General features: G+C 42.0%; 1 protein-coding gene across 1 annotated transcript in view; it reads left to right on the top strand.

Annotated features, from left to right (window-relative positions):
- SPTLC2 (serine palmitoyltransferase long chain base subunit 2) overlaps positions 1-13,317 on the top strand; it is a 102,143-nt gene that overhangs the window by 11,046 nt on the left and 77,780 nt on the right. Inside the window, exon 2 of the mRNA XM_066344477.1 lies at positions 12,813-13,007. Within this exon, the coding sequence (XP_066200574.1) occupies positions 12,813-13,007 (195 nt within the window). The remainder of the gene's footprint in view (positions 1-12,812; positions 13,008-13,317) is intronic.

Raw genomic sequence — 13,317 nt, forward strand, 5'->3', positions numbered from 1 at the left:
TTCCGAATGGTCTGGAAACGGCACAGACACACTGCACTATGTTTAATCGCCTCTCCAGCGGCTCTTCTAAGAAACAGCAATTTGGTGACTTCTGCAGCACCTCTCCCATTGTCTTACCAGGGGGTTGATCTGTGAGACCTGGTTGGTGCTTCAAAGGATAAGAAACCTATTAGCAGGGAGGGACTTCTGCCACACCTCCTTTTCTCACCTTGATTTGAGAAGCCTGGACTGTGATCACTGATTAGACTGTAATAGAACTACTTCTTGGAGACTTCTGCTGTATCAGCTGAAGGGTAGTATCTTTCCGCCTCCTATGTAGGCTTGGCTTGTGTATAGGCAAAGGAGGCATGTTATTTCCAGCACATCTAAATTAGTTCTGGTTTCCTAAATATAGACATTTTTTAGCAGAGGAAACTCATATAACACCATTTGTCTCCATCCAAGTATAGCTAATATGAATAGCAAAAATAAGCACAAAGAGTAAGTTTAAAGCGAAATTCTAACATTAAGCCATTGATGATTTTAAAACAATCATATTAAGTTGTAATGTCTCTGAAATAATTAAAGGAAAATTTGATTCATAGAAAAATCACAGGAATATGACTAAGAAATGGCAATAAATTGGAAAATGTAAAGACTTGGATTTTAGTCCCAACTTTGAATTAAACTTTCTTGTGACTGGACAAGTTGCTTAATCTCCTTTTCTTGACTTTGTCATTCAGTCATGTGAAGAAGTGTGAGACAGTTTGAGAATCTATTGCAAAAGAAAGGCTTCCCAAGTTGTATACATTTTTTTTTAAACAGGGACAGAGGGGGGGGGGGATGAACAGAGAGAGATGAGAAGCATCAATCATCAGTTTTTCGTTGTGACACCTTAGTTGTGCATTGATTGCTTTCTCATATGTGCCTTGACCCCAGGTCTTCAGCAGACCGAGTAACCCCTTGCTCAAGCCAGCGACCTTGGGTCCAAGCTGGTGAGCTTTTTGCTCAAACCAGATGAGCCCGCGCTCAAGCTGGCAATCTCGGGGTCTCGAACATGGGTCCTCGGCATCCCCGTCCGACGCTCTACCCACTGCGCCACCGCCTGGTCAGGCATACATTTTTATTTAAATATAAATCCCTTTAGACAGTAGTCTTTAAAATAGTTAAATAGTTTCATTATTCTCATCTCAAAAAGCATGTTTGCTCTTTTTTTGTTTTGAGGGTACGTTTATTAAAGCAGGAAACAGTGATACAAAGGAAGGGCTTAGGGTAGAAGGAGCAACAGGAGAGCCTAGGAGGAGCTGCTTTGCTCTCTAGAAATGTGGGCCTGACCAGGCGGTGGCACAGTGGATAAAGCATCGGAGAGGACCCAAATTCAAAACCCTGAGGTCGCTGGCTTGAAACCCAAGGTCACTGGCTCAAGTAAGGGGTACCTTGCTCTGCTGGAGCCCCTGGTCAAGGCACATATGGGAAAGCAATCACTGAACAACTAAGGTGCCGCAACGAAGAATTGATGCTTCTCATCTTCTCCCTTTGGGTCTGTCTCTATCTGCCCCTCTCTCTGTCCCTCTCTCTTTGTTTCTGTCACAAAAGAAGGAAGAAAAGAAATGTCGGAAAGAAGGAGGCAAGGTGGGGCTGCTTTGGCTCACTGAAAACCCAGAAAGAAGAGGGCCTTGGGGACAGGTCAGGAGGTTAGCTAGAGGAGCTGCTGCCACCGCCTCTTACTCCCCTGGTTGCCAGTCTCATGGGAACCCTTAGAGTGTAGGAGAGAAAGGTAAAGATGCATGCCTGAGAGGGAAGGAAGGCGTGGGCATACTCCAGACAGAGCCCACATGTTTGCATGTTTGAAAGGAGCTAGAAAAATGGATCTGGGAAGTTCTCATCAGAAGAAAAAAGTTTTATGACTTTGAATGTTGAGAGATGCTATCTAGACTTCTGTGGTAATCATTTTGCAATGTATAAAACTATCAAATCATGCCTTGTATACTTGAAACTAATATAGTGTCATATGTCAATTATACCTCAATAAATAAAAATGTTGATCCTTGCACCCTTTTTCTCAAAAAACCCTGCAGACTTGTTAAGACGATATTTATCTTTTATTTATATTAAATACAGAGCATAGTTCATGACATAGATAGGAATGAAATATTTATTGAATCAGTGAAAAGAATGACATTATTATGATGATTTTTTTAATCTTTATGGTAGACTGGAGCTTTGGGTTTCTAGGAGAGACTTGGATGTCTGAAAATTACTTTTGCAGTTTTGGAAATGTTAAAAAATAAATAGGAAGAATCTCTACTTCTACGTATGTGAGATTGCACAGATGTGGCCACCAGCCCTCACCCCCATGTGTCAGGCCATATTCTCAGAGAAGGAAAATTGGTGTCAACCGATTGTCTCGCCAGTTGGTGTCCCTTACAGACCTGAGTGGATGTGTGGAGAGGCTGAGTAGATGTGTTATAGGCCCAGAGCATGTTAGAAGCAGAAGAGCGCTCTGATGGAGATGCAGAATTTGTGGCAGAGCTGCCCTGGCACTTAGATCTCCTGACTCTTACATGGTCTGTTATACCATGATGCTTATCTGGGGATAGGAAAGTGCTGCAGAGGAGATGTGGGTGGCAAGTGAGTGTGGTCACACCCAGGCAGAGCAGCAGTGCGCAGAGTGCACAGAATGCCACTGAACTGCCATCTTCCAGTGCACATTGACTTCCAGGTCTCCATTTTTGGGTTTTCAAGAGGAAAATAGTAATGCAAAAATATAAATTTGTTTACAGATAGCTTTGAAAGTACTTTTCAGTTCATTTCATATGAGATACTTATTGCCAAAAATTAGGGAATTTATCCCGTTTGCAAGGCAAACGTGTGCTCCCTACTTTTCAAAATTTGCCTGCCCCAAAAAGAGGTCTCTTCTGAAAATATATGTTCAGAGCATGGAATAGCTTGTGAGACAGGCACAAAGCTCCCAACTACTTTCTCTAGTATGTATGGTATGCAGTAGGAATAGGCTAGTACATTGCAGTAAAATTCCAAAAAAAAAAAAAAAAAAAAAGAAAGAAAGAAAAAAAAAGGCCATTTCAGCAGAACTTCTGTTAAGGAACAACAGACTGTACCACTGGAGATGAATGGGGTTTATTTAATGGAAAAGGCATAGTAACAGGCCTTTGATTGTTGAAGAATAATGGGTAGTTTGTATTGGAAATTCTTAAAATTATTATTGATTGATTTTTTTTTCCAAGAGGGGGAGAGAGAAGGAGGAGGAGAAATTCACTGATTTGTTGTTCCACTTATTCATGCATTCCCTGGTTAATTCTTGTCTCTTCCCTGACTCCGGATCAAATCTGCAACCTTGGCATATCAAGACGAAGCTCTAACTAATTAAGCCACCTGGCCAGGGCCGGACATAAATTGTTTTTTTATAATGTTTCACATTGTCCACCAGGTGGGCAGTTTCTGTGGTGATAGGGCAGTCTATCATCTTATTAACACATTTAGCAAGAATGTATTTATTTGCTTTAAACAAAGATGCTTATATGGTTTTGTATTCATACCAGATATGGATGCTGTTTCCCAGTGTTTACTTCCCTGTTATTGCATCATTGCATAGTTTTATGTCCTTTTATGGGATTCTTGAAACTTCTGCTCAGGATCATTTCATCCAAGTCAGTTGATAGTACAGTCAAAACTTACCTCTTCCTTTTCTGAAACTAAGGAAACAGAATACAGTACGTGATCCAGGACTTCCTTTGCTGTAAAGGCCATCATTAGGACAGTTGGCAAGATTTAAATTAAGTCTGCAGGCTAGTTATTAGTATCCTGTCGATTTAATAATTTTGATAATTGTTCTATAGTTACGAAAGAGAATCTTTGTTTTTAAGACATATCTACTAAAGTATGAAAAGGTTAAGGTACATTATAACTGCAACTGACTCAAATGGTCCATGAAGAAAATTCTCGTTCTCTTTATAGATGCATACATGCACAAACACATGGTTATTTTTTCCTAAACCAATTGAGAGTACATTGTACACATTTGTCTCTTCACCTCTAATTTCGGTCTGCTGGAACAAAATACCGTAGACTGGGTGGCTTAAACAACAGACATTTATTTCTTCTGGTTCTGGAGGCAGGAAGTCCAAAATCAAGGTGCTGGCAGATTTGACTCTTGGTGAGGGTCCTCTTCATGGCTCTTAGATGCCCTCTCATAGTGTGTTTATGTGGCTTTTCCTCAGTGGAGATCTCTTCTTATTGTTCCTATAAGGGTCCGGATCATATCACCAGGGACCCACCCTCATGACCTAATCTGAATCAAATCACCTTCTAAGGGCCTCACATTCAGATATCCCATTGCGGGTTAGGGCTTCAACATATGCATTGTTGAACACAAACATTCCATAACATTCTGACCATGGGTTCCCCCAAATCATGTCCTTCTTGCATTCAAAATGTATCAATTCCATCCCAACAGCTCAGACAATTTTAACTCATTATGGCATCAACTCTGAAGTCTAGAATCTGAAGTATCTGCTAAATACCATCTAAATCTGATAATGAGTGAGACTTGAGATAATTCATCCTGAGACAATTCTTCTCCAGCTGTGAACCTGTGAAACCATATAAGTTATGTGCTTCCAAAATACTATGGTGGGACAGGCAGAAGATAGACATGTTCATTCCAAAGGGGAGAAATCAGAGGGCAGAAAAGGGTCACGGGTCCCAACCAAATCCAAAATTTAGCAAGTCAAATTTCGTGACATCTTAAGGTTCAATAATAATCCTTTTTGGTTTGATGCTCTATTCTCTGCCCTCTGTACCTATTGGACTATGGAGGTTGTATGTCTCCCCCCCATCGCTCCACCCAATCTTCCATACTATAGGCTGCCACTCTGAGTCTCTCAACTGTTAAATCTGAGGTGAGTTCCCCCTGGAACCCTGATGGTCTCTGAACTGCCTTTGGAGTCATTCCTTCCTTGTCTTGAAAATAGTGAGTATTCATAGCCAAAATAGCTTTATGATCCAGTGCTGTAGGACGTAAGAATTTCCAGCAACCCCTATCTGTAGCACTTGGTTTGAGGCATAATTCAGGCAGTTCTACAAGGTTTTGAAATATATAGACAACAGCCTGACCAGGCGGTGGCACAATGGATAGAGCGTCAGACTGGGATGCAGAGGACCCAGGTTCGAGACCCTGTCGTCGCCAGCTTGAGCGTGGGCTCATCTGGTTTGAGCAAAAGCCCACCAGCTTGAACCCAAGGTCGCTGGCTCCAGCAAGGGGCTACTGGGTCTGCTGAAGGCTCGCGGTCAAGGCACATATGAGAAAGTAATCAATGAACAACTAAGGTGTTTCAGTGTGCAATGAAAAACTAATGATTGATGCTTCTCATCTCTCTCCGTTCCTGTCTGTCTGTCCTTGTCTATCTCTGTCTCTGACTCACTCTCTGTCTCTGTAAAAAATAAATAAATAAATAAATAAATAAATAAATAAATAAATAGAATAGACAACAGTGTTCTGTTCTCTTCTACCTCCATTTTTTTTAAAAGAGATAGAGCGGGAGAGGGACAGACTGATAGGAAGGGAGAGAGATGAGAAGCATCAGTTCTTTGTTGCGACACCTTAGTTGTTCATTGGTTGTTTCTCATATGTGCCTTGACTGGGGTGGGGGGCAGGAATGGGGGCTCCAGCCCAGCCAGTGACCCCTTGCTCAAACTGGAGACCATGAGGTCATATCTATGATCCCATGCTCAAGCCAGCGATCCCTTGCTCAAGCTGGTGAGCCCACACTCAAGCCAGATGAGCCCACCGAGCTCAAGCCGCTGACCTTGGGGTTTCAAACCTGGGTCCTCACCATCCCAGGACGACGCTCTATCCACTGCGCCACTCCCTGGTCAGGCTTTTCTATCTTTTCTCCATCTTCAGAGGTAATGATTTTCTGTTTTAGTTGATTCGTTTGGAGTTTACCTCCATTTTCTAACATGCGTATATCACTGCTTGACTTTTCAGTATTGGACACTAGTCATTGACATCATTTTTAGAAGATTTTCACTCCTTCTAGCGGAGGATTCTTTTTGGAAATCCTGTGGCGTGAAGTTTACTGTGACTGGAAGGATACCTGAGAGATGAGGAGGGCCTTGGTGGCAGAGAGACTCGATGGGAAGGCGGATATTGCAATAGTCCACTGAAGGAAGAGGCACTTAGGTTTTGTTTTTAAATTGGGGAGTAACGTACATTCAGTTAGTGCATAAAATATGCTAGATGTACAACTTCATAATTTTTTTTTTTTGTATTTCTCTGAAGCCGGAAACAGGGAGAGACAGTCAGACTCCCGCATGCGCCCGACAGGGATCCACCCGGCACGCCCACCAGGGGCGACGCTCTGCCCACCTGGGGGCGATGCTCTGCCCCTCCGGGGCGTCGCTCTACCGGGACCAGAGCCACTCTAGCACCTGGGGCAGAGGCCAAGGAGCCATCCCCAGCGCCCGGGCCATCTTTGCTCCAATGGAGCCTTGGCTGCGGGAGGGGAAGAGAGAGACAGAAAGGAAGGAGGGGGGGTGGAGAAGCAAATGGGCGCTTCTCCTGTGTGCACTGGCTGGGAATCGAACCTGGGTCCCCCGCACGCCAGGCCGACGCTCTACCGCTGAGCCAACCGGCCAAGGCCAACTTCATAATTTTTTACCTGTATGTATATTATGTCTTTAGTACCTCTCTGAAGATACAGAGTAGCCTGACCTATGGTGGCGCAGTGGATAGAGCATCGACCTGGAATGCTGAAGTTGCTGGTTTGAAACCCTGGGCTTGCCTGGTCACAGTACATATGAGAAGCAGTTACTATGAATTAATGCTTCCTACTCCTTCCTCCTCTTTCTCTCTAATCTCTCTCTAAGATCAATAAATATAGAGTGAGCATTTTTAGCCTCCTTAAAATTCCCTGGTGCCCCATGAGAAAGTCTTGAACTAGGCATAAAAATTTATTACTAGTTCTAGATAGAAGCCAGAAAATAAGGTCGAGCCAAAAGATGATTCAAACTTGGGAGACTGGGTAGACTGGATGGTGATTGTGTCAACCAGCTGGGTGACACAGGAGGAGGGGAGGATCAGGTTTAAGTGAGGGAGGAGTTAAGATGGTGAGATAAATCCAGCTTCAGACTTTTAAAATTTTTTTGATAGAGTCAGAAAGAGAGAGGGACAGATAGGGACAGACAGAAGGAGAGATGAGAAGTATCAATTCTTCTTTGCAGCTCCTTAGTTGTTCAGTGATTGCTTTCTCATATGTGCCTTAACAGGGGGTGGGAAGGGGGGCTACAGCAGAGCGAGTGACCCCTTGCTCAAGCCAGCGACCACGGGGTCATGTCTATGATCCCACGCTCAAGCCATGACCCCTCGCTCAAGCTGGTGAGCCTGTGCTCAAACCTGATGAACCTGCGGGGCTCAAGCTGGCGACCTAGAGGTTTCGAACCTGGGTCCCCCGCATCTCAGTCCAGTGCTCTAGTCACTGCGTCACTGCCTGGTCAGGCAGCTTCAGACTTACTGAATTTGGGATCTCTAAGTGGCTATGTAGGAGGCAGGTGGAAATGTACGTTTGCCATTCTGGGGAAGAAACTGGGGATTGAAATGTAGATTTGTATTTACTTATCACCATATCAAATCCTTTTGAGATCTAACAAGTAGGTGAGAATTCTGTAGAGAATCTGTAGACTGAGATGACCTGAGGTTATGATGAGAGGTGTATGCCGCTTTAATTAACTCTGTTTTACTCCAGATGGTGAGCAACATCAGTGAGAAAATTTAGTTAAAACATTTAAAAAGTAAAACAATAAAAATTCAGTAATACATACTGTTAAAAATGAAAAATAAATCAGTTCAGAGGATTATAAGTAGGAAGTATGCATCCTTCCCTATTTCACTCCCCACTCCAGAGTCTGTGTCTTTTTCAGACAGTTTTACTGCATGTATATTAAGTTTATGGTTTTATGTTTGATTAGAGCACGCCCCGTTATTGCTTTGGTTGGAGTGCCCTTTCAGCTGCTTATAAGTACGGTTGGTAGCCTACAGGCATGTGAACAAAATGGCTTCTCAGTTTGATTTCTTCGCCTTCCCCTTATTCTCTTTGTGTTTTATGGTGATGTACTATTGTCTTGGCTGTTTCTTTTCTTCTTTTTTTAAAATTTTCTTGAAAAATAATGTTTAAGCAAGCCTATCTTAGTATTCTTTGGAGTTCTTAAATCTCTCCTTGATTAATAACAAGTGTAACAGTGTCACACTTTTGTCTGCTTAATGTCTGCAGGCTCCTTTTTTTAACCTTTAGGGAGTGATATGGTTTTTTTTGTTGTTGTTGTTTTTGTTTGTTTTTTACAGGGACAGAGAGAGAATCAGAGAGAGGAATAGACAGGAACGCAGAAAGATGAGAAGCATCAATCTTCAGTTTTTCATTGCAACACCTTAGTTGTTCATTGATTGCTTTCTCATATGTACCTTGACTGCGGGCCTTCAGCAGACCGAGTAACCCCTTGCTCGAGCCAGCAACCTGTGTCCAAGCTGGTAGCTTTTTGCTCAAACCAGATGAGCCCGTGCTCAAGCTGGCAACCTCAGGGTCTCGAACCTGGGCCCTTCCGCATCCCAGTCCGACGCTCTATCCACTGTGCCACTGCCTGGTCAGGCACTTTTATTTTTCTTGATTGCTTTGTTGATGCTATAATTTTCAAGTTAGAATGAATGAAAGACCCCTTAAGAGTTCTCTTGCATAGTGAATCCAGAATGTGAAATACATTGTACAACCTTCCGGCCCATGTTCTGTTTAGAGTGAACTTGATCTCCAGTCCAGTTGAGACTAAATGGTCTAGGTTATAGAAATGTCCTAATATTTCATTATATATTCACTCCAACTTACTTAACCCCTTCTATCATGGTACTTATTGTTGAAAGAGCAAAAAGCATAATGTATATTTTCATTCATTCAACAAACACCCTACATGGTGCTATTTTCTGCAATACCAATGGTAATAAAAGGAAACATTATTGTGTACTTACTATTTGTTAGCTGTTGGTCAAATAAGTTTGTAAAATATGATTTTTATGTTTGCTCACTTATAGTTTGCACTGGGGGCTGGGCAGCACCAGGTATCTATGGTCTGTGAAATTGCAAATTACCTTCCTGCTTGAGAAGGGCCATTGTTTTGTTAATGTTTGCTGGAGGAGAGGTTTTTGCGCCAGAAAGTTTTGAAAAGACCGAGCAGAAGGAGAGCAAAGAAAGAAGCCATGTTTGCAGAGGGAATGCAGAGTGCTGAAGAAGAAGCCATGTTGGTAGGGAAAGAGAAGTTGTCCATATGGGGAACCAGAGCTGAGGGGCTTTGCAATCTCCGCTGAGACTGGTGGGGCCTTTGATTCTAGGAGAAACTGGAGAAGATTCTTCTGGTTGTGGAACCAGAAAATGTGTCAGGGCTTTGGGAGCCTTGAGTGAAAAGGAATTGTTTTCCTTGTATGTTTGCTTGTCGGCTGGTGTGAGACTTTAATAAAGGAACGGCCCACCATTTTTTGGCTCCACTGTTTCTTTACCATCTGTTCAAATTCAATGGGAACCTGCATCTGAATGGCCACGACTGCCGTGACTACTGGCCCTACATTAAGACTTAATAGATACCATCCTGAGTGCTAGATGTGCAATAATGAGCAAAATAAACCTGGTGATTTTTTTTTATGGAACATTGTACATATAATGTCAGAGATAACAGCATCAGTACTTAAAGATCTGAAGATCAAATAATTTCGTTCTGAATTCTAAGACTTTTGTACCTATCACAGGTTTGCATATCAGTTGGCCTGTCCATTCTGACCTTGTATGATCAGAGTGACCTGTGGTTTCCACCAGAGCACCACTCACTCAACCTGCTCCACAAACGACCAAAGGGTAGACTCCAGCAGTCACCAGAGCCCCACTAAAGCGAATGCCACTCTGTGGGGTCAGCCCAGCATAACCGCTTGTCCCGGCTAGTTCTCACAGCCAGTCAGCCAGAGGCCAGTCCAACTCACTGATGTGCTAGCAGTAAGGCTCAGCTACAACAGGAGAGCACCCACCCCACACAAGCGATACCCCTGGAGCGCCTGTCTCAGGTGACCAGGGAGACACTCTGTGCCACTGGGCCTCACAGGACACCTGCTACATAAGGCCACTGCCAAGACTAGGAGTTGTAGCAATCTACCTAATACTTAGAAACAAATACAGAGAGGCTGCTAAGAGGGGACAAAACAACAATGCCCAAATGAAAGACTAGGACAAAACTCCAGCAAAAGAACTCATGAAATGGAAGCAAGCCATCTGTCCACCAGATAGAGTTCAAAACACCGGTTTATAAGGATGCTTAGTGAACTTAGAGGAAGAGTAGATGAATTCAGTGAGAACTTACACAAGAAGAGAAATCATTAAAAAACAATCAGAATGAAGAATATAGTAACTGAAAGGAAGACTACATTAGATGGAATCAACAGCAGGTTCAGTGAAGCAGGAGTGTGACCTGTGTTTTTAACTGAGACCCATTCCAAAAATTTATACTGTAGTTGAATCTCAATTCCTTAAAATGCATTTAATTTTAAATGTGGCTATGATAGAATCTCATAGCAGTTAAATTAAAAGCAAACTAATGGTTTAACTTCCTTCTTCTTAGTCCCACCAACAGTATGCATTTACTTGATCCTGCTGGTTTGGGTGTGTCTCAAATACAAGCAAATATCTTTTAAAGAGATCCATCCGCCCACAGCATTCCTGACTCATAAATCTGCTACACATTTGTTAGACTTGGGAGCTCTGAACATTGCCTCACTTTTTATTTTTATGTTCAATTCAGAGAAAATAGTTTTAACAATTTCAGCGTTTTGGAGAGTTGGATACTGATACATGACAAAATATTTTTAGATATAGTTCTTTAAAGAGATCACAGTGTTGTTTTTCTTGTGATTTGATTTTGTTTTGTTTAGCTTAATAGCATATTATAGTGTTAATTTTTTTTCTTTTTTTTTTTCTTTTTTTTGTATTTTTCTGAAGCTGGAAACAGGGAGAGACAGTCAGACAGACTCCCGCATGCACCGGACCGGGATCCACCCGGCACACCCACCAGGGGCGATGCTCTGCCCCTCCGGGGCATCGCTCTGCCACCACCAGAGCCACTCTAGCGCCTGGGGCAGAGGCCAAGGAGCCATCCCCAGCGCCCGGGCCATCCTTGCTCCAATGGAGCCTTGGCTGCGGGAGGGGAAGAGAGAGACAGAGAGGAAGGAGGGGGAGGGGGTGGAGAAGCAAATGGGCGCTTCTCCTATGTGCCCTGGCCGGGAATCGAACCCGGGTCCCCTGCACGCCGACGCTCTACCGCTGAGCCAACCGGCCAGGGCCTATAGTGTTAATTTTTAAATAATTTCCTATCTTCAGATATTGACTCGTTTCTAGCTATTTTCTTCAAAACATATTACAATCTTCTACAAAAAAGTTTTAAGTATTAAACATTGACACAAACTTACACCTCTTTGGGGAAGAGATTGATTACTTAAACCAGTTTTACAAGTAGTTTTCATAAGCTCTTTAGGCCATCAATTGAATCATTACCAACAAATTCCATGTATCATGCCTATCTGAATGTTTTCCTTTGTCAAATACTATTTTTTCCAAACTGTTCTAACTTACAGCATTCAGGTAGGTTTCCAAAACTAACATAACTAGGATACAATATTCTAAAACATATTTAACCCTGGAGTATGTGTATATATATTAGTTTCTATAGTTTTGTGGATTTTTATTAAGTTCTTATATCATATCTCTGATCAGGTTGCCTGAGAGCGGACAAATCTTTTATTCCTTTGGGACTTTCATAACTCTAGTAAAGGGCTCAACTGAAAAATTGGCTTCTGGTAAATTCTTTTTTAGTGGGGTTGGGAGAACTGAATTTACTTTGGGTCACCTCATTTATAAACTAATATACTATTATTTATGATAGGCTTTCTGTACATTGATTTATATGTTTTCTTTATTTTTTTTAATTAGTTTGAATTCAGTTTTGTTTTGTTTTTGTATATTGAGAGGCAGGGAGGCAGAGAGATAGATTCCCATGTACAACCTAACCATGATCCACCTGGTAAGTCCACTAGGGGGCAATGCTCTGCCCGTTAGGGGCCATTGCTCTGTTGATTGGCAACTGAGCTATTTTAGCACCTGAGGCAGAGGCCATGGGGTAATCCTCAGTGCCCTGGGCCAACTTACTCAAACTGCGGGAGGAAAAGAGAGAAAAGGAGGAGGGGAATGGGTGGGAAGCAGATGGTTGTTTCTCTACCGTTGAGCTGACTGGCCCGGGCCCCAGTATTATTTTGTTTTAGTTTCTGGTGTGCAGTAGAGTGGTTGGACAGTCATATACTTTACAAAGTGTTAACCTCCGATATTATTTTGTGTTAGTTTCAGGTGTACAGCATAGTAGTTAGACAGTCATATACTTTGCAAAATATTCCCCCCAATATTTCTTGTTTTCTTTTAGAACAAAGGAAATTATATATTCTCAAACCAGAGTATTTAAGGATCTAATTCATGAAATAAAATAATGATAGAATCAGTTAGGCATTGTTCTTAGGCAGTCAGTCGTTCTCCCTCTGTTTTTATTTGCTGTTCATCCAAATTATATATAACTTGCTTCTATTGAAAAGAATTATGCTCTCTTAGATTTTAGTGGATTATTTTTCAACTATCATTTAGAGAATTCTGAAGGCATAGTTATACAAATCTGTAAGGACTACTTAAACTTTTAAGTAGAAATCTGTTCCTTACTGTGATTGAAATAAGCATTTTAAATCTCCCTTTCAGATTCATCATGTTACACAAAATGGAGGACTGTATAAAAGGCCATTTAATGAAGCTTTTGAAGAAACCCCAATGCTGGTTGCTGTGCTTACTTATGTGGGGTATGGTGTGCTCACCCTCTTTGGGTATCTTCGAGATTTCTTGAGGCATTGGAGAATTGAAAAGTGTCACCATGCAACAGAAAGAGAAGAACAAAAGGTAATTGTTAGAAAACCTTTCATTGTGTAAATGGAAGCCTTTTAAAATAAAATTTTAGATGCTGTTAAATGAAAACACTCCACAAAGAAAGTTGAAAACAAGGTTAAAGGCATAGAGAAGCTAAAGCCTTTAACATATTTTAATTTAATCATCACAAGAACCTATCCCTATTTTATGGATAAGAAAGTTAGGTAGTGTTCCCTAAGATGCCTAGTTTCGGAGCTGGTGTGTGGACCAGGTCACTGAAGTGCCGAAAGCCACGTTCTTTCTGTTCACATACCATCTGGTGTCCCAGGTTGTGTCCACAGTC

The sequence above is a fragment of the Saccopteryx leptura genome, chromosome 6, assembly GCF_036850995.1.
Source record: "Saccopteryx leptura isolate mSacLep1 chromosome 6, mSacLep1_pri_phased_curated, whole genome shotgun sequence".
NCBI classification, from domain to species: Eukaryota; Metazoa; Chordata; class Mammalia; order Chiroptera; family Emballonuridae; genus Saccopteryx; species Saccopteryx leptura.